The sequence below is a fragment of the Ailuropoda melanoleuca genome, chromosome 16 (genome assembly GCF_002007445.2).
Source record: "Ailuropoda melanoleuca isolate Jingjing chromosome 16, ASM200744v2, whole genome shotgun sequence".
Classification (NCBI taxonomy): domain Eukaryota; kingdom Metazoa; phylum Chordata; class Mammalia; order Carnivora; family Ursidae; genus Ailuropoda; species Ailuropoda melanoleuca.
Window position 1 is genome coordinate 19,170,658 of NC_048233.1, and position 27,837 is coordinate 19,198,494.

The 27,837-nt window shown below is 37.0% G+C and overlaps 1 protein-coding gene across 3 annotated transcripts; it reads left to right on the forward strand.

Moving 5' to 3' along the window:
* Positions 1–204: 204 nt before the first annotated feature.
* Positions 205–27,837, forward strand: PYROXD1 (pyridine nucleotide-disulphide oxidoreductase domain 1). Of its 3 annotated transcripts, none has more exons than XM_002926570.4 (12): positions 205–380; positions 5,497–5,577; positions 10,687–10,806; positions 13,282–13,410; positions 15,797–15,870; positions 18,745–18,905; positions 21,288–21,388; positions 22,401–22,536; positions 23,411–23,523; positions 24,105–24,227; positions 26,405–26,542; positions 27,143–27,837. In XM_002926570.4, the coding sequence occupies exons 1-12, from the start codon at positions 297–299 to the stop codon at positions 27,389–27,391; spliced, it is 1,509 nt and encodes a 502-aa protein (XP_002926616.2). In that variant the 5' UTR covers positions 205–296; the 3' UTR covers positions 27,392–27,837. The 3 variants fall into 3 exon arrangements, with proteins under 3 accessions (XP_002926616.2, XP_019662876.2, XP_034502417.1); XM_019807317.2 differs by lacking the exon at positions 205–380 and adding an exon at positions 397–659; XM_034646526.1 differs by lacking the exons at positions 205–380; positions 5,497–5,577; positions 10,687–10,806 and having other exon boundaries at positions 13,354–13,410; positions 18,819–18,905.

Consider the following 27,837-nt stretch of genomic DNA (forward strand, 5'->3'; position numbering starts at 1 on the left):
CCTCTTTACTTTGTTTTGTGTCTTCTCTTTAACAAATCTAAGTGGAAAAACCACATTCAGGTGTAGTGTTAGTAAAACAAAACCATGGCATCAAAGAGACGATCTTTGCGCTTCTGAATTGCCGCCAGAAGCGTATACGCGAGGAGACTAAGTATGAGCTGCTGGGCACCCGTAGCTCAGATTCTCAGGCTCAGGAACCGCACCGGAAGTAGCCGGCAGCTTTGCTTCCGCTCCCAGAGTACGAGCTTCTGCGGCCCTCCCACCGGTTGTAAGTAAAGCGCTAGGAGTCTGGGAGCATGGAAGCAGCGCGCCCTCCCTTGACGGTGGGGAGGTTTGTGGTGGTCGGCGGCGGCATCGCAGGTGTCACTTGCGCTGAGCAGGTAGGCTGGCGCGCCGAGTTCCGCCTCTTCCCCGACCCCGGAGGTGGCACCCTCCTGCCCTTCCCCTTGTCTCTCGTTTGCAGCTTCCTTTCCCGCCCCCCGCACTCCTGGCTTGCAGATGTTAGAGACTGCGTAGTGGCCTTTGGGTGAAGTTCTTAGTGCCTCTCAAGCTTCGCCTTAGGCGTAGGGAGTGGGGAGCAAGGTTTTGGTGGGGGGGGAATCCCCAAAGCTGACTGAACCAGACTAGTTATGCCAGAGCAGCAAGAAGGCTTAAAACTAGTAAGTACTTGGTCAGAAAATTCAGCCCCCTTTCTTAATTAGCTGACTGAATTCAGCTTCCAGATAAATGCCAGTTACTTAGTTCATCGTAACTAACTGATAAACTCTTACGTTTTCTCCTATACTTTTTCCTGTACTTCTATCCTATACTATACTAGATAGAAGAGATTTCATCTCTAGTAATGTTTTGTAAAACAACGAGCAAGTTATTAAATGTAGCTGGGGAGTGCTTTTCCGATTCTAGTGAATAATCAGACCGTATATATACATATATATTCGAAAAAGGACTAGATTATTTTGTTATAAAGTAAACATAAGCAATTATTGAAGCCACAGAAGAAGTGAAAGAAATTCAAGAGGTTTTTTGTTTTGGTTTGGTTTGGTTTTTTGGTTTTTTTGGCAAACTTTTAATTTTTAGGTGTGTTTTTTCTTTTTTTTTTTTCACCAAATAAATCGTTATGATCCAGGCATTGCACCTTATAAGGGCTCATTAGTTATGTATAAACAAAGCATGCCACCTCCTTTTTTAGAACTCACAATCTTGTGGAAGAGACATGAAAATAAATCGTTCCAATTTAGGGGTGCCTGTGGAGTTGGCAGGGTGTAAATTGGGGAGGGGGTGTCCTTTTGTCTCAGTATAGAAGATTGAGTAAAAGTTCACCAGGTAGACAAGAAAAACCAGAGGGTCCAAAGGGAGGCAAGGATATAATCTCAGGTGGAAAAGCATGGCATTACCTGAGAGCAGCAAAGCTCAAAGTAGGTGGTGTTTGGGGGAGGTGACCAGAGGTGAAGGTAGGAAGATTGCCAGAGACCAATCATAAAGGGTCATATAAGTCTTGTTAAGAATTTAACAAGAACTTGCAGGTAGTGAGATGATTTGGAGCAGTGGCCTAATGTGGTCAGATGAAATATTTTGAGAGGTGATTAGTTCCAGTGTGTTTGGGGCAGGGGCAGCTGGTTAAAATGAGATTGGAAGGTCAATTGGAAGATGAATTTAGTAGTATAAAGAAATTTTGAGGGCCATGTGTAGCAATGCAAACAAAGGGGAGAAATAAATTACAGAATATGTGAAGAAAAGAAAGGTGGAGAGGGTGGTAATATCAAGTATTATAGAAAGTTCAAATGAGAAAATATTAAAAAATCTGGTGGATTTTAAGGATGCACAGGTGAATTGAAGATGTTCTTTTTTTTTCCTTATTGAATTATTGACATACAGTATTGCCTTAGGTGTATGTCATAGTGATTGGATATTTTCATACATTGTGAAATGGTCACCTCAATAGGCGTAGTTACCCTCTATCACTATACAAAGTTATTACAATATTATTGGCTATATTCACTATGGTCTACATTACATCCCTAAGACTTATTTATTTTATAACTGGAAGCTTGTTCCTTTTAATCCCTTTAATTTATTTTGCCCAGCTCCCGTCCACCCCCAACCCCTTTCCACTCTGGTAATCAACAGTTTGTTTCTGTATCTATAAGTCTTTTTTGCTTTGTTTGTTTTTTAGTTTCCATAAATAAGTGAAATCATATAGTATTTATCTTTCTCTGACTTATTTCACTTAATACTCTCTGGGCCCATTTATGTTGTCAAAAATGACAAAATTTCCTTTATCTTATAGCTGAATAATATTTCCTTGAATATATTTATACCACATCATTTTTATCCATTCATTCTATCAGTGGACAGTTAGGTTACTTCCTTATCTTGGCTATTGTAAATAATGCTGCAGTGAACATAGGAGTGCATATATCTCTTTAAATTGGTGTTTCGGTTTTCTTCTCCTAAATACCTAGAAGGTGGAATTGCTTAATCATTTGGTAGCTCTATTTTTAATTTTTTGAGGAACCTCCATATGTTTTCCATGGGAGATGCACCATTTTACATTCCCAACAACAATGTACAATGGTTCCCTTTTCTCCACATTCTCACCAACACTTGTTCTTTTTTTTTGTAAAATGTTTATTTTTTTATTTTTATTTTTTTTCTTATATAGTAATATTTTTTTATTATGTTAGTCACCATACAGTACATCCCTGGTTTTTGATGTAAAGTTCCATGATTCATTAGTTGCGTATAACATCCAACACACCCATGCAATATGTGCCCTCCTTACCACCCATCACCAGTCTGTCCCATTCCCCCACCCTCCCTCCCCTCTGAAGCCCTCAGTTTGTTTCTCAGAGTCCATAGTCTCTCATGTTTCATTCCCCCTTCTGATTACCCCCCTTTGTTTTTCCCTTTCTTCTACTGATCTTCCTAGTTCTTACGTTCCATAGATGAGAGAAACCGTAAGATAATTGTCTTTCTCTGCTTGACTTATTTCACTTAGCATTATCTCCTCCAGTGCCACCCATGTTGCAGCAAATGTTGAGAAATCATTCTTTTTGATAGCTGAGTAATATTCCATTGTATATATGGACCACATCTTCTTAATCCCGTTATCTGTTGAAGGGCATCTCACTCCTTCCACGATTTAGCTATTGTGAACAATGCTGCTATGAACATTGGGGTGCATATGGCCCTTCTCTTCACTATGTCTGTATCTTTGGGGTAAATACCCAGTAGTGCGATTGCTAGATCATAGGGTAGCTCAATTTTTAACTTTTTAAGGGACCTCCACACTGTTATCCAGAGTGGCTGTACCAACTTGCATTCCCACCAAAAATGTAGGAGGGATCCCCTTTCTCCACATCCTCTCCAACAATTGTTGTTTCTTGCCTTGTCAATTTTTGCCATTCTAACTGGCATAAGGTGGTATCTCAGTGTTGTTTTCGACATCAGCCACAGCAGCCTTTTTCATGACACATCTCCAAAGGCAAGAAAAACAAAAGATAAAATGAACTCGTGGGACTTCATCAAGAGAAAAAGCTTCTGCACAGCCAAGGAAACAGCCAAAAAAAACTAAGAGGCAGCCCACAAAATGGGAAAATATATTTGCAAATGACACTACAGATAAAAGACCTGGTATCCAAGATCTACAAAGAACTTCTCAAACTCAATACACAAGAAACAAATAAACAAATCATAAAATGGGCAGAAGATATGAATAGACACTTTTCCAATGAAGACATACAAATGGCTAACAGACACATGAAAAAAATGTTCAAAATCATTAGCCAACACTTGTTATTTCTTATCTTTTTGGTAATAGCCAATTGGACAGTTGTGAGGTGATATCTCATTGTGGTTTTGATTTGCATTTCCCTGATGATTAGTGATGTTGAGCATATTTTTATGTGCTTGTTGGCCTTCTGTGTGTCTTCTTTGGAAAGAAATGTCTTTTCAAGTTCTGCCCATTTTTAAATTTTTTAATATTAAGCTGTGTAGTTTTTTATTATATTTTGGATATTAACCCCAATTGGATATGTGACTAGTAAATATCCTCTCCCATTCAGTAGGTTGTCTTTTTATTTTCTTGATGGTTTCCTTCTCTCTGCAAAGGCTTTTTAGTTTGATTTAATTTCATTTGTTTGTTTTAGCTTTTTAGCTTTTTGTTTTACCTTGCCTGAGGAAAATGGTTCAAAAAATATTGCTAAGACTCGTGTCAAAGAGCTTACTGCTTATGTTTTCATCTAGGATTTTATGGTTTCAAGTCTTACATTCAAGTCTTTAATCCATCTTGAATTTATTTTTGTATATGGTGTAAGATAGTGGTCCAGTTTCATTCCTTCGCATGTAAGCTGTCCAGTTTTCCCAACATTATTTATGAAGAAACTTTTTTCCCCTATCATATATTCTTGCCTCCTTTATCAGAGATTAATTGACCATCTATGTGTGGGCTTATATCTGGGCTCTCTGTTCTAGTCTAATGATCTGGGTGTCCGTTTTTGTGCCAGTGCCATACTATTTTAATCACTACAGCTTTGTAGTATGATTTGAAATCAGGGAGCATAATACCTCCAGCTTTGATCTTCTTTCTCAAGATTGCTTTGCTATTTGGGGTCTTCAGCAGTTCCATACAAATTTTAGAATTCTTTCTTCGAGTTCTGTGAAAAATGCCACGGATATTTTGATGGGGATTGGATTGAATCTGTAGATGGCTTTGGGTAGTGTGGAAATTTTAACATTATTAAATCCATGAGCATGATAGATCTTTCCATTTATTTATGTCTTCTTACATTTCTTTTGTCAGTGGCTTATAGTTTTCAGAATGTAGGTCTTTCACTTCTTCAGTTAAATTTATCCCTAGGTATTTTATTCTTTTTGATTCATTTGTAAACGGGATTATTCTCTTAATTTCTCTTTCTGATAGCTCGTTATTAGTGTATAGAAACTCTACCACTTTTTGTGTATCAATTTTGTATCCTGAAATTTTACTGAATTCATTTGTTCTAATAGTTTTTTTGGTTGAACATGGTCAGTTTTAATGGTATAGTATTTATTAGTAAGGGTTTGCTGTAATATTATCATACTGTAGGGAAGTGAAAATATTTTAAAATAAATAGAAGTTGGTTTAACTGTTATTTAGGAAAATATTTTCTTCTCATTCTCTGCATGACAACTTTAAATTGGTAAATAAGGTAGTTTAAGTAAATAAGGAATACCTCTTTATATCATTTTTTTCAGGAGGTCTTTATTAGTGTTTAGTGTAAATATATCACTCATTTTATCAATATCAGAGTTGAACATTACTCACCACTACCCCAGAAATAAGAAGACACAGAATAATGGAGACCTTTAGATGAGAAAAAGTGAGTTTATGGTTTCCTAGGTTAATAACATTATTAAAATTGCATTATCCCTGTCTCGCCCTCCATGGCATATATATTAATATCTAAAGTACCTAAAGTTATATATCATATATTTTCTCCTTTTTTTTTTAATAAGTTGGCTATTCAGTTTCCATCAGAAGATATTCTCCTGGTAACAGCTTCTCCTGTTATTAAAGCAGTTACAAATTTCAAGCAGGTAAGAACCTTTGTATAGCTTTCTTAGTATTAATGTTTTTAAATTTCAATGACTTGCATAGTAGTTAGTGTAATTATAGTTTTATATGTTTAAAGTGACAAATGTTCTTTTGATAGTCATTTTAAAATCAAAGCCCAGAGTTTAGAATTATATTAAATATCAAAAGCATCTAAATGATGTTGAATTTCTTATCTTTTTTTCTTCCCACTTTTTTCCTCTCGCTCAATTACTTTTTAGAAAATTTTAAATAAAGTTCTTTTGAGGAAAAATGTTATCCAAATGTAAATATGAGTACAAATAGATTTGGATATCATATTTACACAGTTGTATATATACAAATGTATACAGTTGTACGTGAATAAATGTGTGTGTTTGCAGATGGGAAAAGTGCTTCTTAGCCAAGTTGATATGTGAAGATAATATTTCAGATGTGTAATAACCATCTCAGAACATCCATGAATTTACATTACACACATCATAACATTACATTAGGAGTCTGAAATCATTTGAGTCATAGTATCATAGAAGAGTGATCTCTTACGAAAAATTTCTGATTTATGTCCTAATATATGTATATTTATATATTTATGAATTATGTATATACTGTAGTTCTATAATTATGTTATAATGCCTATGCAAAAAAATTAATAGTAAATCTTTTTTTCCCATACTTTAGTGAAGAATACTACCATAGCCTTTAATACAAGTTTTCCCTTACATCCTGATAATAAAATAAAACTTTCTCATGTAGTAAACCGCTAAGACCAAGGGTAATTTAGTGCAATATGTTGCTTGTTTATAACCTGCTTTGAGGTACCTAAGATATCTTACTACCTAGGTACAGCCAAAGAACTTAAGGGATTGAGAGAACCAGAGAATAAATTATGGCTATTAATCTCTTAAAAGAAAAAATATATATATTCAGTTATAGGGTAAGAGCATATACATAAGAGAAAGACGTATAGCTGGGTCTTATAAGTATTTTTCCGGAAGACAGAATTTGGTGTAGCTATTCCACAGTTTTAAGACTTGAGTTCAATTTTTGCTATTTTTGTAAATTTTGTACAGTAGAAGAAAAAAAATCTTGGGTTCTAGGCCTAATTTATTTACTGGCTGCATAGTGTTGGCAAATCTCTGTATCTCAGTTGGTTCACTTATAATATTAAGATAATACTTTCCTTGCTTAGGAAGTATTAAGGTTGTATAGAAGGCTGGGAGTTTAAGATATACTAATATATGTGAAAGTGCATTAGAATAACAAATATTATGCAAATTCGGTTATTCTTAATAGCAGAAGTAGGAAATTGCTTCCTTTTTATCATTTATTGAGCATTTGTATTATATATCAACCAGTGTGCTAGGTACCCAGAGTACAGAGATTAAAAGTATAGAGCATACACCAAAAAGTCACTACTGGCTATCCCTGGAGCCAGGGGACAGCAGTAGTGGTGGGGTAGTGTGAGATTCGGAGAACGGTAAAGAGACATATTTTATTTTATATTAGGTGTTGTTTGTTTAATGTTAAAGAACATGTTTTCTTGGCTTGTGTAATTTCTAAAGAAGAAAAAAGATTACTAATAATAACTCACATTACTTATGGAGTATTTAATATGTACCAGACACTCTTCTAAATGTTTTAAATGTATTAATTTAATCCTTAAGTAACTCTATGAAGTAGGTTCTTATATTATCCCCACTTACAGATGAGGTGAATGAGTCACAGTGAGGTTGGGTAAATTTCTGAGATGTGTATAGATAGGTTTTGAATATAGGCCCTTTGGCTCCATAGCCCTCATCGTTAATGATTAGCACTGTCTCAGAATAATTCCTTTCTATTGGGGCAACAAATCTACAAGACATAGTTATCATGCAATATGGTAATTATACTGATAGTGGCAAAAAAAAAAATCAAAACTGAGGTCATATTGCAACATATGCATAATTATCTTAATAAATATATTATGAATGAGTGCCAAAGCCTGCCTTTGCAAGAGTACAGAAAGGCTTTACATAGGAGGGTGCATTGAAACTGAGACTGAAAGAATAGTAGGTTTTCCCATGTTTGTAAGAGATTGAGTGGAGGCAGGCATGTGCCAAGGTACATGAAAGTATATTGCTATGTAATATGCTCTAACAGGTACCAATATAGTGCTGCTGGAGTGTAAAGTGTGAGGAACCAGTGGGCAGGGGCCAGACCACAGTGGGCTTGTATGCTATGATATGGAATTGTCTTTTTTCCAAATTTAGATGATGCCATACTTTTGGAGCATTTTCAGCAAGTGAGAATGCTGAATTGGAGATAGAAATTTAGTATCCATCATTGTTTCAAGTGTCAGCTGAGCCATCTGCATGGGATGCAGTCTCCGCAGCAGTGTCCTGTGGAACACTGACGTTTAAAGGAAGATCAGAGAGAAAGGAAGACCTGAAAATGGCCACCTTTATTAGTCTAGATTGAAGAGGAAAACTGAAAGAGGAGTATCGCTGAAGCCATGAAAGGCAAAAGTTTAAGAGGAGTGGTCACGGGACGCCTGGGTGACTCAGTCAGTTAAGCTTCTGCCTTCAGCTCAGGTCATGATCCCAGGGTTCTGAGATTGAGTCCCACATCAGGCTCTTTGCTCAGCGGGGAGCCTGCTTCTCCCTCTGCCTGTAGCTCCCCTTGCTTGTGCGTGCTTGCTCTCATTCTCTCTGGCAAATAATTAAATAAAGTTTTTATTTAAAAAAAAAGAGGAGTGGTCAAAGGTGTCAGATCCAAGGGAATCGTCAGGCAAGACAAGGACTCAAAAAGTGCCCATATCTAGTAAATCATTGGTGACTTTGAGACAGTTTACAGTGTCTTCAGAAATTATTAGGGGGTAACTCTAAAATGACAGTAACCATAAACTTTCTCTTTTGAAATTTAGCTGCAAAGAGAGAAAAGATAGGGTGGCAGCAAATAGAGGACATGAGGACTAGCATTAAGTTGAGTTTTATTCTTTTAAGGTGGAAAACACTTTAGCATGTTTACACTTTAGCATGTTGAGATTAAGAAGCCAGTAGAAAAGGCTGAAGATGAAGGAAAACAAGGAATACGTAATAAAAGCCCTGAGGAGGTGAGAGACGATGGGATATAGAGCACAGATTACTGGATTCACCTTGAAAAGGTTGAAATGGGTCAAGGAAGGCAGACAATAGCCAAAAAATGTATAGATGGTGGGAAAGAAGTACTAAGAGTTCTTAGTAGTCTCTTTAAGCCTAGAGGTAAGGTGCTTTGCTGGGAATGCGGAAGGTGGGATGTGTTTGGGAAATATTAGAATGATGAACTTTTGGTGGAATTACTGAGGGTTGGAAGATGTTCCTTAGATGTTCTTCTCACTATATTGACACTTAAGCACCGATGATGTAAAAGCAACGGTGGCTAAACTGGGCTAGAGGTCAGTGCATTCTTCACTGCCACACACTCAAATAGAGCCAGTAAAAAAAATGTTAGTTTTATTAAATCCTGACTCTTAAGTTTACATCTTTTTAATACTCTATGATGACATGGGTTGTATGCTTAAAGTGCTTATTCTGCACACACGAGTAGTGTTGTCTCAAGGAAAAGCAGTTGTGCAGTTGCTGAGCTGCAAGAGGAACTAATTTCTCTTCTACGGACGCCAGCTTTACTTGAAAGAACAACTGACACACCATGGTAATTCATATTTGGAAAATGAGTGAAGAGAGCCTGTCACTTAAAGGAAAACAAGTGACAGTATTTGTTGCCAGTAGGATAAAATTAGAGCTTTCCAGCCAGAATTAAAATTTTGGAAAACTCATTTCCTCACTGTGAGCTTCATGGTACTTAAAGACTTTTCTGTTGAGATTCTTGATGGTAATGTGATTTCTTGATATTGTAGTGATATAAAATGCGTTAATATTAGGAAGATCTCCGTAACTTAGGGAGTTGTCCAGATGACTAATATGATGTTACAAGATCCATTCAAAATGCAGGATAGACCAGTGGATTTCACAGTAACAGAGGATGAAAAATTATTTGATATGGTTTCAAATTCTCCATTGCAACTAATCTTTAAGAAACCGCTTGTTGAGTTTTAGTGTACCATCAAGGAAGAATATACGTTCTCTGAAAAGGCTGCATATACTTCAACCAAATTAACTTACTGTAGTAGTTTGAACACAAAGGCAGATCTTCTGTTAAGACCAGACGTTAAAGTTATTTGCAAAAATGTGAAACACTGCCATTCTTCTCAATTTCTTTTATTCTGGAAAAAATTGTTATTTTTTTATTAGAAGGATATTAAATCTGTTTAACATGTATTGGATTTATTATACTTCTAATTGAATTAAATATTTTACATTTTTCTCAGTTTTCATAGCTAATGTAGTGGATATCACTGGGTTTAACTCACACGGACAAAAGCTCTTTGTAGCCCTCAGTCATCTGTAAGTGTTTAAAGGGGTCTTGAGACTAAACGATTTGAGAACCGCTCGGGCCATGTAGTAGGATTTTCCAGTAGTATTTACGGGGCAGCTGAGGTCAAATGCCAGTCTGCAAGGTGCAGTCCTTCCACAGCAGACTGGGTATATAGGCCTGGAGAAAGCAGTAGTTCGATCTGTGGTTGGGGGTTTTCAGGGTAATTAATGGTTAAAGATGAGAGAGCAAGGAAGTAAAAGTTTGGGCAAAACACGAAATGATCTACCATGGAGTCACGACTGCACAGGAAGAAAAGTGAGTCCAGGAGGATGCTGATGTGTTTGGACAACAGGAAAGAGTCCAAAGGCTAGATTGCAATAAAGTTAACTGGTGAGTGGACAGAGGAAACTGTAAGGATAAGGAAATCAGCAGGCTGTGTGGTGAAAGTATGCAGAAGTGAGTAGAGTTAGCCCTCATTTTCCAGGCTAGGAGACTGAGGTGCAGTGACCTGGCTGACTTGCCCGAGTGGTAAGACTAATATTTGAGTTCAAATCTTAAAATGTGGAGTTAGTCCTCTTTACGCTGTATGTGGTGCAATTGGCTGACTTTGTTTTATGAATACGAAGTAAGTACTGTATAAAAACAAATGAAAGTGTTATAATTTAAAATTATTGAAGTATGTTGTAAACCTACATTTTTACCTTTCTGATCTAATACAGGTTTCTAAAGTCTTGGAGGAGTTTGATGTTGAAGAGCAATCGAAAACCGTGTTAGAAAATCGCTTGCCCAACATTAAGATTATAGAATCTGGAGTAAAGCAACTGAAGAGTAAAGACCACGTAAGAGGATTTCTTTCTTTATGATGCCCACTGTTCAATCTCAGTGAGCTTTTGCCTGTTTTCTTTTGACCCCGCCTCTACCACCACCATCACCACCACTAAGGTCCCTAGCCTATAAAGTTTAGTGACACTGATTTATATTATTACTGGGAAAATTTATACTTGTCGTGAGTCTATTGAGATTATATAATTAGTTTAGCATTTTAGGTTTTACATTTCACAAGAGCATTAACATTTATATAGTGTCTGCTGTGTTCTGGGCACCGCGTTGCCCTGGGAGCGCCCAGTGTTGTAGCGAATACACGTGCACACGTGTTTAACTATAGGGTCATGAAAAGCACAGTCACTGAACTCTTATCAGAGCTCTGATATCACAGAGATTTGCAAGGACTTCACAGAGGGAATAATATTTGAACGAAGTTTAAAAGGTGGGTGAATTAAGAGTTCTTAATTAGGGGCACTGTAGGAAAAGGTGGTGGCTTATTCAAAGGCCCAAAGAAAAGGAAAGGGGCACGTGGAAGAGTGACGCTGTCAGAGGGACTGTAGTGGCGACAAGGAAAGGGGAATGGCAGACGAGGGCGAAGAAATAAGACTGCAAAGAGCTGTTTACATCATGCCAAGAAATTTATAACCAATGGAGAAATGAGGAGATTTTAGGTGGAGGCAGGGTGATACCACGGATGCTCTTGTAGGAAGGTAGATGGGACAGCAGTGTTGAGGTGAAGTGGGGCGGAGTGCGGGGCTGGTGGCCAGCAACCCAATCAGAAGGTGTTCGCAGTCGTGCAGAATGGTAGAAGGCCTGAATTGAGACAGGCACAGGGTAAGTTGGAAAGAATGGCCCAGGTAGGAGTGAGATTTCTCCTGTAAACTCAGCAGGACCCAGTAGCCCACTGGACATGGGACTGAAGGAGGCGGGCTCAGGAAGGGTGTTGTCAGATGATCAGCGACTCCTCCGACGAGGGCTTCGGGGAGATGGGAGGTAGAGTTTGCAGTTTGCGAGCTCTCATTTGTGAGTCCTCTCTTAGGGAGAAAACACACTTCTAATACATTCGAAAGACAACTAATTTGACAGGAAAAAATAAATAAGTACTGAATTTTATGAGAAAGAACTTAAAAATCTGAATCCCAAAACCAAAATAAATTTCTAATATTTACAGTAGTACCTATCTTATATAACATCCATGTCAGTTAATTTGCAAAAAGAAGTGTGCTCAAATGCATACTAATAAATTATGAGGGAATTTATATTCGGGCATTTGAATAAATCAGAGTGCCGCCCATTGCCATTTGAAGTGTCCTAAATGAGATCATGTCTGTATTATCTTTTATATTCTTTAATGAATTAGAGATTATGTGTTTTATCTTCATGTCTACTTCCAAACATTTAACAGTAGCCAATGAAAAGAGTTCTATAACTACTGTTTGCCAAATAAAATTATGACAATATTATCTACAGGAAGACATGTATAGAATTTCTGTATGCACTGTACCCTGTGGAATTATTGGCTTTATGTTTTTGTTATGTGGTTGAAGAGTTACAACGGATAACAAATGTCTCAGTGGGTATCAAGTGCTACAGTTAGAACTTGCCATGTTTTGTAAATCAAAGACCTGGCACAATGTTAACCTCTAAACCACTCCACAAAGTCTGTCATCTCTCGTAATCATATGTACTTATTATAGATACATGCTTTCTAAAGGCTACTGCTTAGATGTGGGTTTTCATTCAGTATTAAGGAACAAAAACAGTGGATCTCAAATATGTATTTTTAGACTGAATGATGTCATTAAAAATTATATAAATAACTTTAAAGCCAGTACATGCTAGGATTTAAGGTTAACGCATTTTTCACTTATATGAAAATATCCCCAAAGAGCATGTTTACTGGTGATGTGATTGTTATTTGTACTTAAGAATATAAATACTGTTGTTTAGCACTTCTAATGTTTTCAGATAGTGTGCCCTTTTCTACCATACCGTACCCCTGTGTACCCATTCCAAGTATTAAGGTATGATACCATTAGAATGACTAGATCTTCCTACAGTAACATCCACTGAGATCAGAAATACTCATTAAGGGCTGCTCTAGGAATAATATGATCAGAATGCTCAATTTTAAAATTTCTGAATGTTTCATTTTTAAGCTGAGGTCAACATATCTCCCTGAATATCATGAGATTCCTTAAGTTTTATGCAAAATCTGCCCTGAATGTGCCTTTTTTCCCAGAGGAGAAAGACTGGTTTTCACCAGATTCCCAGAATGGTTCACAGCCCTACAATGATGATGATGGCAAATGAGTGGAGAACATGTTGTCATGTTTGCTTTGATTTGCAGTTGCTCTAACAAAGTATTGAGTGCCACCAAGAGGCAACCTTAGTGTATTTTTTGCTTTCCTCTTATTGAATTTTTTATTTAAAATGAAATCGTACCCACGGATGGACATGTTTCTCCTCTCCCCTTGCTGTTTTTACAGTGCATTGTAACGGGAGATGGCAGTCAGCTTGTGTATGAGAAACTCTGTCTGTGTGCTGGAGCTACGCCGAAGTTGGTGTGTGAAGGAAATCCTTACGTGTTAGGAATCCGTGATACGGACAGTGCTCAGGTAACACTTGAGGTTGGGTCATGGGAAAGGAGCGTGAATATTTCTTAGACTTTTCTATATTTGAATCAAAGTATTCCACTTACAGTGTTAATTCCTAAATTATAGAAGAGGTCTGCTTTATGATCCATAAACCAGAAAATATTTATAATGTTATTGCCAGTTTTATTTGGCTTTGGTTGATAATTTTTTTTTAGTTCATGCTGATGTTCTGTGTTCTTTCCACTGTGCAGTGTATCCCAGATACAACAACTGAGCTGAAGGTTATAACTTATTCATTACTGCACTTTGGGAATATGTGATTTGCAATCTAAATAATGTAATGATCTGAAAGGTAAAGCGTATCCCAAACTTACTGAATTTACCCTTTAGCCAAGAAGTTAATATTCAGATGTTTGTGGTATAGAATCATGACAGAATCCTAGAACTGAAAAATTCATTTGGTTTATTGTCATGCTCAGGAACCGTAGTAAACTATCCCAATAAGGTGAAACTCTGTGGAACTTTCTACAGCTTCTCCTGGTAATGGATCTCAGGGCTTTGGGGTTCACTGACCCTTTTTTCCAAGAAGCTCTTCCTAGTTTCCGATCATAATATTCTGCCTTACCTCAAGCTCATTGTTGTAGTTCTGTCCCATAGGGTGGTAGTTTTACATTTATTAATGATATTTTAAATTCTTGAAAATTGATGTTTTTTTTCCAGCCTGTTCTTAATTAAATAGGAATGTAGAGAAAACTAGAAAAACTTAATTATAAATTATAACTTAATTAAAATTGTAAACATTTCAGGTTCCTGTTATCAAAGACTGAGTTCATAACTGTCTTCCAGCTAGGCCGCTACATACTGCTTATGATAATCCTGTGTGACAGTATTACTCCCGTCTTACAAATAGGAAACTCTGATGGAGAAATTAAGTTTTTACCTATACTAAAGTAGTTATTAAGTCTATCCAAGGTACAGTTTAAACTCACGCCATTTATCTCCGTGTCCAGTGTTTTTAACAGATCTTTCTTACTGTCCTCAGTGAAGGACAAACTAAAATTAACTTTTCTTGTAGCATTTTAAACAAGTGCATTTCAGTAGTTATTTATTGACTATTACAGTAAAGTTTTGTGTGGATTTAATAGAAGTTTAGTAGCAATAGAATTTAATAGAACTTGACATAGTAGGAAGAGGAATTTGGCTATTCAGATGTCATCCTGAAGTAGTGGGACTATTCTGTATTTTTGAAAGTGCCACAAAAATGACCAGGGCTGGGACACCTGGGTGGCTTAGTCATTAAGCGTCTGCCTTTGTTTCAGGTCATGATCCCAGGGTCCTGGGATTGAGTTCCTGCTTGGCTGGAAACCTGCTTCTCCCTCTGCCCCCCCCCCGCCCTCCATGCTCCCACGCGCTCTCGCTCTCTCTCTCTCTGACAAATAAACAAAATCTTAAAAAAAAAAAAAAAAGACCATGGCTTCCCTAAGCTCGTTGTGATCTTTTTTAGGGGACAGAGGAGGAAGGTGGTAGAGGCATCAATTGGTTGTCTTAGAGTGATAAGAACTTAACATTTTCTTTTGACATTGTGCCTGTTCCTAACAGCTTTATTTATCTTAACGCTTACAGAGGCCTAATGAGATAGTCACTTCTTGTTTCCATTTATAGTTGAAGAACCAGAGGCACAGAGGGGTTAAGCAACATGTGCAAATTACTCACTGCTGGGGGCAGTTACTAACTCCTAGAGTCAGGCAGTTACTAACTCCACCAAGCTGTTGTGCTGCTCATTTGTGCAAGTTTCCAGTGTTGACTGACTCCGGGGAAAGTGTCAAGGGACTAGGTGAGAAGGAATAACCCTGTGTGTAGGAGACAGATCAATGTCTTGTTAGTAAATTGATTTGATGAAGGAGTTAGGAACGTGATGAACTAGAGGTCGTGCCGCTTGCTGGAAATCTGAACTACTCTCAATGCAATGTCCTAAAAGGCAAGGAGAACCAGCAGAGGCACTGCTGTGAAGACCGCTTACTAAATTAGCATTTGTGATATTGGGAGGATGCGTCCTGGCAGAGTGGGGAAGTGAGATTTATTTTGTTCCTGTGTAAATCAGATAAAATTCCTACATTTTAAGAATATTATCAGTGAAGCCTCTTGCTTCAATTTTTTTTTTTAAAGATTTTATTTATTCGACGGAGATAGAGACAGCCAGCGAGAGAGGGAACACAAGCAGGGGGAGTGGGAGAGGAAGAAGCAGGCTCATAGTGGAGGAGCCTGATGTGGGGCTCGATCCCATAATGCCGGGATCAGGCCCTGAGCCAAAGGCAGATGCTTAACCGCTGTGCCACCCAGGCGCCCCTCTTGCTTCAAGTTTTGCCCACTATTTACAGAACACTGTCTCCTTTTCTTTTTAATACAGGAATTTCAGAAACAGCTTACTAAAGCTAAGAGAATAGTGATCATAGGGAATGGCGGCATTGCACTTGAACTGGTGTAAGTATAGATTTTTAAATACTATTTAAACACTGCTCTGTGATTCGTGTGATTATTGGCTGACTAGAAACACCTTGGTATTCTGAAATTCAAAGATAAATGTAATTGTTTTTCATATATTTTCAAGGAAAATATCCACTTTATATTTTTAGCTTTCATGGAGTTCATAGTTGCAGTAATGTCATTGCAAAACATGAGTTTAGGGAATATTTTCTGTCTCAAGAGGTCACACACAGGTGACTGGAGAGATGTGATCCATAGAGGGGTCATTGAAAAACAATTTGAATGTGCACACTTTTAGAGTTTCCTAGTCACAGCCCCCACCACTTTTTGTTTATATCCATCCTGCTTTGCTCATTTATATGGTTACCTGTCTGGCCCATGACTCCCTATTTGAAGATCTGTGGTACTCCCAGCTCTTGGTTTTTTGGAAGTTGGAAAATGTTGAACACATAAATTAATATGAAATCTTAATATCTTAAGATGATATTTCAAGTTCAAAGAACACTGAGGAATCAGTATCCTGCTATGGTCTATAGAGCATTGATTTTTTTTGTGATTTTCTCTTCCAGTGGATGGCTGACATGGAATAGTCTGGACATTTTCAAACCAGAAAGTTGAGTCTAACTAGAGAGGACAAATTTGTATCAAAATGATGAGTTTGCCAAAGCCTGGTCCATTCTAACTCTTGGACTAGGTTTTTGCTCCTTTTTTTTACAGGGTGGTAAGTCCTGGTGGAAGCTTATAAGATTTCCTCAGTTGCCTGAGTACTAGGGGTGGCAGTCATTCTTGTAATTATGAAGTTTGTGGCACTATGGGGAACTGCAGAGAAACAAACAAACAAAAAACTCGAGAGTCAAAACCAAACATGGCCAAGTGGAGGGAGGGGGCACATGACAAATTTTCTCCATTAGAGATCACCAAAAGTGTAACTTAGTACTATTAGTCTCTACATTGGAAAATTTTCCTACATTCAGAAATGTTCAGTCTTACAACATTTAATCCTGTTAATCATTTAATCCATTTAATCATTTTCTTTAGGTTGGAGATAGAATATATCATTTGATACAACTAAAGAAAGGCCGCATGTAATGCTGTTGTTCCAGCGTAGGTCCACGGATGATCAGGTGTTTGTCATCTCATGCTGAGAAATGACTCACACAAACCCTTTCTGCTCTTCAGCAGCCCTCATGTCCCCCTGAGGCAAATGCTCGTTTTTGTCAGGGTACTCTTCTTCTTTACTAGTGTAGTTTAATCTTTTCTTTCCAAAAGGCTTTTTTTTTTTTTTTAAATCTCATAAAACCATACTTCATTGGTTGTTTGTTTTTTTTTTTAAGAGTGGTTTTAAAAGTGAAAGTCTTCTGCTACATGTGAGGATACCTCTGTGGTGACACATCTCGCTGAGGGCATAGTTCATAGGCTCAGGGGAGTACAGGGTGTCCCGTGAGGTAGGGCACGTACAGGAGTTGCTCGTGGTTACTTATTACTGTGGCCTACTAGTCAGCCATCAGTATTTTAAGCTATACTGATATGCATTATACTGTTATATTACTTTAAAATTTTTAAAAAATGGTAGAGGAATTTCTAATTTATAAAAACAAAGTATTTCATAATAACGATGTGCCTATATGTAATTAAGATATGAAAATTATTACTGAATGTTTGTATATCGACGTTCTGCTCATCATCGATCCTGTATGACTTGAGGAGCATAAAATAAAATATTCTCCAAAGAATGTGAAATTTAGTAACTATAAATATTTGTTTCTGCCATAGGGGAGCAAGAAAAATAAAGGCTCATTAGACAGGGCAGGGGGATCCTTTACCATATTGTCAGAAAGCATGAACGTCAGGTGACCTGAAGTCAGATGTACTAAACCTTCTTTTCTGTGTATCATCTGCTTATTGATTAGCTTGAAAAGTCCACGTGTTACGTTATAGCATCTGTGACATAAAGATGGTGATACTTAGACCATAAGTCAGCATTAAAAGTTCTTAACACACAGTATTCTTAGTACCACTACATGTTCAAATAAAATCCTAGTATAATTAGGATGACCGTATATCCTGTTTGTCTAGGATTGTCCCAGTTCATCAGTTGTACCTAAAACAAGTATTAATAGCAGAAAAATCTAAGGGACTTCAGGGACTTGGTGAAATGAATACTAAGTAAACCACATTCTTGGTAACCAAACCTAGAGAGAAAACAGTGTGCAGGAGCTCTGGCCATCTCATGAGTGGTAATGGCCTGTATACACGATGGCCATTCCTTTCTTCCTTGATTTTTCTGTGAACCGGATCGTTCTTTGGCTGGATGGTGTGGAAACTTCTGAGGCAAAGGGAGAGGATTGCAGGAGAGTTAAAATTTTAGTTAATAACTCTAATTCTCTCCTTTTTCTATCTCCTTCCATAATGTTGTGCTTTGAGTACACAAAATACTGGTTACCAGAGAAGTGAGGTATTCTCAGTATTTTAACTGTGTACCATCCATCCATCATTGATTACATTGTAACTGTGTCAACAAAGCACTGCTCACTCATGGAACCCTGGGGAACATCCATACAATAATTATGTTGGGGAGACTGAACACTTAGAGAAGTGCTCACTAATGAAATTTTACCTGATACTCAGTTACATACGTTTGTCATTTTTATGTTCTTTCAATAAACTGGTTAAATTTCTTTTACTACTTATTCTGCTTTAACTCTTTTTATCCTGAAAGAGTATTACATTCCTCCGTATAATCATTTTTGCTCAGTTTGTCTTAAGATATTTTCTTTACTTTTGCCTTCACAAGTAATTGTTATTTGCAAATACAGAGATTTCTACTCAGACTTTCAGAATTGCTCCGAGTAACTTTAATATTCCTTTTAGGTATGAAATTGAAGGCTGTGAAGTCATTTGGGCCATTAAAGATAAAGCTATTGGGAATACTTTCTTTGATGCAGGAGCAGCTGAATTCTTGACTTCAAAGCTCATTGCTGAAAAACCAGAGGCTAGAATTGCACATAAAAGAACTAAATATACAACTGAAGGTAAATACAGCATCTTGTTTATTCACAGATGAAACTATTTAGCTTTTTAGCCATACAGAAAAAGGCTGTAAGAACGTTGAGCAAAATATTATAGTTGGGAGATAGAAATATAGATAATATTTATTTCTGTATCTTACATGACTTAGATTTTAAAGGATTTTTTTTAAATGACAAACATGTATAATTAAAACTGGAAATTTAAAGTGAATTAAATGAACCAGCCCATCTCCATCTTTGTGAACAGATGGTACAACTGGTTAGGATCTAAGGTAATTTTACAAAAACTGCAATGAGTTAAAAAAGAAATACAGGGGTCCCTAGGTGGCTTAGTCAGTTAAGCTCCTGCCTTCAGCTCAGGTCATGATCTCAGGGTCCTAGGATGGAGCCTGGCATGGGGCTTCCTGCTCAGTGGAGAGCTTGCCTCTCCCCCTTCCACTGTCCCTCCCCCCAGCGTGTGTGCACGCGCGCTCTCTCTCTCGCTCTCTCTCTCTAGCAAATAAAATCTTTAGGGAAAAAAAAAAAACCTAGTTTTTTAAGAATTTTTTTTTTAAAGATTTTATTTATTTATTTGACAGAGATAGAGACAGCCAGCGAGAGAGGGAACACAAGCAGGGGGAGTGGGAGAGGAAGAAGCAGGCTCATAGCGGAGGAGCCTGGCCTGTGGCTCGATCCCATAATGCCAGGATCACGCCCTGAGCGTGAAGGCAGATGCTTAACCACTGTGCCACCCAGGCGCCCCTAAGAATTTTTTTCTAACTTTTGGCTTATACAGTTCAAAAAGAATTCTATAAGTTTTGAGGGTGCTAAAAATTGACAGTGTTTAAAAAACGATGGCTAATTTTTTTTATTGAATTATAACAGACTACAATATATTAGTTTCAGGTGTACAACAGTAGTGATTCAGTATTTTTATACATTGTGATGTGGTCACCTCGTAGGTTTAGTTACCCTGTCACTGTGCAAACTTATAGTACCATTGACTATATTTCCTGTGCTGTACTTTACAGCCCCGTGACTTATTTATAACTGGAAGTTCGTACTACTTACTACCGTTCACCTGTTTTGCCTGTGCACCAGTGCCTCCCCTGTGGCAACCACCAGTTCTCTGTATCTGAGTCTGTTTCTGCTTTGTTTTATGTATTTTGTTGTTTTAAAATATTTTTCCTAGTTTAGCTTGCATGTGTTTATTTAAAACAGTTTTACTGAAGTATAGTTAACATGCAGTGTTAGTTTCAGGTGTACAATAAAATGATTCAACAGTTCTGTACATTACTCAGTGCTCCTCATGATAAGTGTGCTCTTAATCCCCTTTATTTCACCCATCCCCCCATACATCTCCCCTCTGGCAACCACAAGTTCTCTGTATTTAAGAGTCTGGTTTTTGGTTTGTCTCTATTTTGTTTCTTAAATTCCACATAAGAGTGAAATCATATGGCATTTGTTTTTGTCTGACTTATTTCACTTAGGATTATACCCTCTAGGTCCATCCAGGTTGTTGCACAAGGCAAGATGTCATTCTTTTTTATGACTTAGTAATATTCCATTGCATATATACCCTACCCCACATCTTCTTTATCCATTCATCAGTTGATGGACATTTGGGATTGCTTCCATATCTTGCTTGTTGTAAATAATGCCATAGTTAACATAGGGCTACATATATCATTTCAAATTAGTGTTTTTGTTTTCTTTGGGTAAATAGCCAGTAGTGGAATCACTGGATCATATGGCTTTTTTTTTTTTTTTTTTTTTGGTAATTCTATTTTTAATTTTTTGAGGAAGTTCCATACTGTTTTTTTTACAGTGGTTGTACCAGTTTGCGTTCCCACCAGTGGTACATAAGGGATCTTGTTTCTCCACAACTTTGCCAAGACTTGTTATTTCTTATATTTGATTCTAGCCATTCTACAAGTGTAAGGTGATACCTCATTGTGGTTTTCATTTGCACTTCTCTGATGATCAGTGATGTTCAGCATCTTTTCCTGTCCCTGTTAGCCAGTTGTATGTCTTTGGAAACATGTCTGTTCAAGTCCTCTGCCCATTTTTTATTTTGGTTGTATTTTTGTTACCAAGTTGTAGGAGTTCTTTATATATTTTGGATATCAACCTTTCATCAGATAGATCTTACCCTTCATATAAACATACCTTTGGGGATGCTGTGTTTATACTCAACACTTGATTAAAAGATTATCCATTTTATAGCTCTGTTTCACAAAATATTAAAATAATCAAATAATCCATACAGATAACTTAGTTAAATCATGCTGTACTTATGTACGTATGAGAATTATAACATTCCTAAAAGTTTGAGAACACAAAGCATAGTTCTCTGCCTGGCAGTTTTTAGATCATTTGAATTTTGAGTTGAGTTTATCTCTTCAGGAAGGAAAAAGGAAACACAAAGCAAAGCTGGTGCTGGTAATATGGGCAGTGCCTTGGGACCTGATTGGCATGAAGGCTTGAATCTTAAAGGTACAAAAGAGGTATGTGTTCATATACTAATTAAATCTAAGATGCAATTTTAAATTCTTAAACCATTTGTTAAAGACTGGTCACAAATAAGTCAAACAACTAGTAGGTGACTTAAAATCCAAAGTGCTAGGACAGACAGAACCAATAGCACTTGGTCTGATTCCTTACCACAGATAAGTGAGTATTTCCTTCATCTAAAACTGACTCACGGCCTTCTTTTTAGTTCCCCAGGCAGACAGATTTCCAGAACTGGACTACAGTGAATATAACTGTCCTATTTTAAATTAATATTTTCTCAAAGGTCACTTCACATGCATTATATTTTAAAGATTATTAGATGAATTCTAAATAAAATACATATTTAACACCCTAACTGGATAAGCAAATGACTTGCTTTTGCTCATTTATTAGATATTTGTGTTTAAATAGTTAAAAGGCTGTGATAAATACTGTAAGAAGCGTACATGGAGTCCTTATTACTGTGTATGATTTCTTTTCAGCCTTGGGTAGTTTGGAGGGGAGCTGGCTTCATGGCATATCTAATTTTTGTGATAGAAATTATACAAAATCATTTCTTCCTGCATCTTCAGATCCAAAGATTAATAGTATTTTTAACCTGAGAACTTCAGCAGTTTGGTTCGGTAAACATTATCTCCTTTGTACTTTCCCTAAGGTTCTGGATATAACAGTAAGTCGGCATGGACCTGCCCTCGAGAGGCTTTTATAGTCTCTAGCAGTTGTAATTTTTTAACAACTCTATTTGTAATTATCACTGAGGCTAATACTTAAAAGCATACCCTGCCGGGGCAGCTAGCTGTTCTCTGAAGTTCTGAATGGATTTCTGCTCACTCCCTTCACACACAGAAATTGAGAGACTTATTTTGGGGCATCCAGTGTGTTTCCATTTATATTGTAAGAATTATTTCTTCTATATGTTTCTACAAGTGTATTGTCTTTTTTTTTAATCATCAGTAGCCTAAGTCATTTTTTGGGACTTGTTATGGTGACCAGTATTTCTTTTAGTTTTCTCGTAAGATTCACATTGAAACTGTCTGTGAAGTAAAGAAAATCTTCCTTCAGGAAGAATTTAGAATTTCTAAGAAAAAGTCCTTGCCTTTTCCCAGAGACCATTCTGATCAGTCAGTCACAACTGATAAAGGTAAGTAATAAAATAAAAAATACAATAACCAGTAATTTAAAATGATGAAACCTTAATCTTACTATATTAAAAAACTTAATTTCCATATGAAATTTAAACATAAAAAGTAAAAATGAAATGATTACAATGTAAGTCATTTCATTTTCATTAGTCTTCAAGTTCCCTAATAATTTGTATGCAGCTTTACATTTTACATCAGTCTCATCGTGCTTTGACCACCACAACTCTTAGTCAATCAGAATATCTTGCAGATCAAAACAAATATCCACTAAAAAAACTTTCATATTCTCAGAGGTGAAGTGACTTCTCCAAAATCAAACAGATTGAAAATCTAATTATGGAATTAAGAAACAGATCTAATCCCTATTTCACACTTCTGTGAAAACTACCACCATCTTAAAAAACACTCAGCCAAACTAGCGCATATGAGATACTCCACTGTTTTTCAATTCTTTGAATTTTTCCATGGGAAAATGTAGTGTTAAGAGTTTGAATATGTGAGTAGTAAGGGAAAACATTAAAAAGTGAGTAATCTATTTGGACTAAACTCTTAGCGGAGTATATATAATAGCTTAATCGTTTATAAAGTGATCAGTTTAAAATCATTTTGTTACAAGTTCTTTGTCTAAATTTGAACAACAAATATTTAGAATGCCATAATTTTTTAAGTATACCCAAAACAAGGAGACAGTACTGATTGCATTGTAATCGTTTAAGCAAATGTGCCTTATAAAACTAAGGGGTATGTTTTAAAGTCCTCTCCTGCCTTTTTCTTTCACTCTTTGTTCTAGGCATTTGTTCACATAATGCTAATGACAGCTGGTGATGATTACATTTGAGAATGAAGGTGGTTTTTTGTTTGTTTGTTTTAAAGAGGTATGGCCGGTATATGTGGAATTGACTAATGAAAAGATATACGGCTGTGATTTCATTGTCAGTGCTACAGGAGTTACACCAAATACAGAACCTTTCCTCTGTGGCAACAGTGTAAGGTGAAATTTTTTGTCCTACTCTGAATATTTTTAAAGTAGTATGAGATTTCTAATTCTCAAGCATAAATAACTGTTGTTTTAGTATAAAACTGTAAGGAAGCTTAAAACTGTTTAGTTTACAGTCATGTTTGATTTGCAGTGTTTTGTATTGCCTAAAGTCCTTAACAGTGTCCCCATAAATGGGACATAATGAACAATTCATTTGTCTAAACGTTGATGAGACGGACACCTATGAAATCTTACATATGAGTCTTTTAGAGAAACTGTCTTGTTTCAAATGCCTTTTAGCATTTGAAGCTTGCAAAACTGAGGAATATTGCAGTTATGAGTGGGGTAGTCATATGATTACTGAGTGTTCTTGATGTTGAAAGTCTTAAGAATTTTTTAGTTGGTCTGTCCTAGTAGGATTTTGATTCCCTGGAAATTCAGCTGAATTGTCTAAACTTTGCAGCTGTTTTTTACTCTCACTGAAGATCAGTATACCTAGGTGTAAAAATGTGAACTGTTCTTTCACTTTAGAACAAAAGGCATCTTTCATTTTTCTTCCCACATATGCTTATCAGGAACTCTGTTTAGTTTGCTCTAGGAGAAGACGGCGGCCTGAAGGTGGACGCTCACATGCACACGTCTCTCCCTGATGTCTACGCCGCGGGTGACGTCTGCACCGCGTCCTGGCGGCCCAGCCCGGTCTGGCAGCAGGTGAGCTGCACCCACCATCACACCTTTGTATGCAATTTCTCAGATTCCACCTGACGGTATGGAGTGGCTACCAGCAAATCCAAATTTCTGGTTTTCCCACTTAAGTAGGAAGCTATCCTAGAGTTTTTTATGATATTTTAAAAAAAAAAGAATGTTTCCCTCTGGTAAGTTATCCTATAGTGATAGAACACACTGGGATGTCTTGTAATTCAAAAAGAATTATGGGCTATGACTTTTTCATCTTCAGATACTTACCAGCTGTCCAGTGGGACTTTGTGACGACAGAAACATTCTATACGTCTGCAGTGTGCAGTCAGGCAGTCACCAGCTACATGTCTGTATTGAGCCCTTAAACTGTGCTAAATGTGACTGAGGAACTGAATTTTAATTTTATTTACATTTAAGTTTAAATAGCTCCATGGGTCCAGTGGCTGCTGGACGGCACAACTTTAGATGAATAAATAACAGTCTGAGGTATAAACTGTATAGATGAATGATGACCCCTGAATGATGAATGTGGGAATTTGACTGAAAAAATTTCCTGTAGTGAACAGCCTTCCTCAGCCGAACAGCTCCGTCCAGCTGGATGTCCACGTCCTCCTGCCCTCAGGTGCTGCTGCCTCCTCACGGTGGAGCAGAAATCCTTGAGGAAGATACTCAGACCGGGGCCGTAGGCGAGGTGGTCTTAGGAGGAGTAGAGACACAGGTAGACGTTACAGACAGAAGAACCAGGCGACGGTCGGTGAAAGACCAGCTCCACAGGGAGAGATTTTACTCCTTCAGCTCAACTGCGGAGTGTGAAGTAGCAGAAGAGCTAGATCCATTCTAAGGGCACCTTCAGAACTTGGTGTTTTTACGGACAGAGACAACAGTCACAGGAAGAGTGCTTTCGGCCTGTTTCAAAGTGCTAGCTTGTTTTCAGTTTTTTCTACATTCTGTCACTTCTGTGGCATATCTGTCCTCAACTCTCAGGCCCTGGTGTTTGTGGGAATTTTTTTTTTTTTAAGACTTTAAACCCTCTAGGATAAATTAGATCTTATGTGTCATACTCTGCTACAGGCAATATCTAAAAAAAAAAACAAAAAAAAAAACCCAAAACAAAACAGATGGCTCTTGTTCTGAGTGAATCTAATAGACCTTGTCTCTTAATTTGTAGAAGCAATAAATAAGTACAGTAATTAATTAGTTTTACATGATCCAGGACCCAAACTGGAGGGCCTCTGAAGCTGGTAGACATTAACAACGGTCCAGCGGTGTAACTGCAGGCCGCCTCCACTAGCCGTTCTCTAGTGTTGTGCTCAGTTTGCTCTGCTTCCTTCCCACAGACTCCCTTTCGCTTCATCAAACCGATCTTGTTTATACACAGGAAACTGAATTAAAAAATCTATCCATTCTACCGGAAATGATTGTAGTGGTATTTTTGCACACAAAAGGACGTTAGTTACACACAGGGGTGTAGGTTAGCTTACTTAATTCTCTCAATAGCCATGGAATAGGTGGGGTACATTTGTGTTTCAGGTGCAGAAATTAAGGCTGTTACTAAATAAAAACGAAAAGTTAAATATGTAGAAGAGTTGATATTTAAATCTCTTGACTTTCACAGCCAGTGTTCTATCAGGGATTCATAAAACTCTGTAGAAATAAACATACAATGAAGGAGAAATTAATAATGTAAGGGAAGAACTTAAAATTCCCATCATCAGTCTCTGAAATCTGATAAGATTTCCTGAGTCTGGACACCCAATTAATACATCGATTTAACTGCATGGGAGGCCTTAACTAGCACCAAAATCTAAAGATTAGGAAAAGAAATGCATTTTTCAGTGATAATTTGTCATCTCTACTTATGCTGATAATGAGACTGGCTAATTAGTAGTATTCTTACCTGGTATACCCTGAAATGTTTTAGTTATTTGTAATAGTTTATTGAAACATATAAATTTGGTATCATCCTTTAATTTCAAAGGCAGTAATTTGGATAGAATTATCAAATAGCAAATCAAGTTTGGTTAGTATAGATTGGTGATGGCTTCTATGGCAAAGACGGTCCAACTAGTCCTCTAGCTCGTGCCAATCTCAAGGAGTGTCAACATTGAACCCCTTCAAGGACTTTTGTAAAGCACTGTTAAAGTAAGAACAGTGAAAAATTTTTACCTCATGACATTTTTTTCTTTCAGATGAGGCTGTGGACCCAGGCTAGACAGATGGGATGGTATGCAGCGAAGTGCATGGCTGCAGCTAGCTTAGGGGAATCTATTGACATGGACTTCAGCTTTGAACTTTTCGCACATGTAACAAAATTTTTTAACTATAAGGTAAGATAAGCAAATTAGTGTCTTTTTCTGCTTGTTAGTTTTATAACTAAAACCATGTAAATACTCAAATGAGAAAATTAGATAATTATTTTACAAAAAATGACACATTTTCTCATTTCTTGGAAATCAGTACCTGGTATTATTGCTGGTCTTAATTCCTAGTCATTACCTACCTTTCTGTGCTATACTGTTTTATAGTTAAGGGGGGGAAGGTCTCTTCTAGGTTTATTCCCTGTTGGTACATTTTGAGATTCATTCTTGCTTTGAGGGGGGAACCATGGCTATCGTACTCAAGAATGAACCAGGGGCTTTGCCATGCATATTATTTACTCCTCTTTACGTTACTCTAAGTTTTTTCTTCACGACTCTAAGCTGATGTAGTCCAGATCCTACATACTTGTTAATTCACTAGATATTTTTAATGTTCAGAGACTGTGTGCTGGTGTGATCCATACAATAAATGCAGTGCCATTCAAATGTTTTCTTTGGGATACTCCCCAATTTTTGTGAATAGATTTCTAGCATAACAACACAGTGTAACTACATATAGTGTTTCCTTTTTGGTACTCACCAGAATGATGTTTTTATCCCTGCCTTTAGGTTGTATTGCTGGGAAAATACAACGCACAGGGCTTAGGTTCAGATCATGAATTAATGCTGAGATGTACTAAAGGACAAGAATACGTCAAAGTCGTCATGCAGAATGGGCGAATGATGGGAGCTGTCTTAATTGGTGAAACAGACTTAGAAGAAACATTTGAAAACTTAATTTTAAATCAGACAGATCTTTCATCATATGGAGAAGATCTGCTAGATCCAAATATTGATTTAGAAGATTATTTTGATTAAAAAAGGTATTTCAAGAACTACATAAAGTTCCAAATAACTCAATGTCACAATAAGGCAAATACACTGATATAATAAAGAATACAGAAGTGATAATGATTTTAGTGGGAAAATATTAAAATATAATATTGAAAAAATAGATGTAAATTATTTGATCTTTATAACACAAAACTGACCACTTATGTGAATTCAAGGATTTAAGTTACTCATTTCTGATTTAACTAGGTTGTTATCTACTTAGCCAACAACTTGGTCTGGTATACTAAAGTCATTCTGATTGTGAACTGTCAGGGTTATGGTTTCAAGAGGCTTATAGTTTTACACAGAGATGTAGCAATATCTTACTTGCTAATATCATTTGTATTGATACCTTATTCTGTTTACATTTGGATTCTACAGCTGTTAGGAGCTGAAATCACTCCCTTTCTGTAATAAATCTTTGTAAAGTA

What these genes read in the sequence shown, in the direction of transcription:
- PYROXD1 (XM_002926570.4), top strand. Translation starts at nt 297, where the DNA reads ATGGAAGCAGCGCGCCCTCCCTTGACGGTGGGGAGGTTTGTGGTGGTC. An exon ending in AACTGAAGAGTAAAGACCAC is followed by an intron (nt 10,807 to 13,281) that starts GTAAGAGGATTT and finishes CTGTTTTTACAG; the next exon opens with TGCATTGTAACGGGAGATGG. An exon ending in AACTAAATATACAACTGAAG is followed by an intron (nt 18,906 to 21,287) that starts GTAAATACAGCA and finishes TTATCTCTTCAG; the next exon opens with GAAGGAAAAAGGAAACACAA.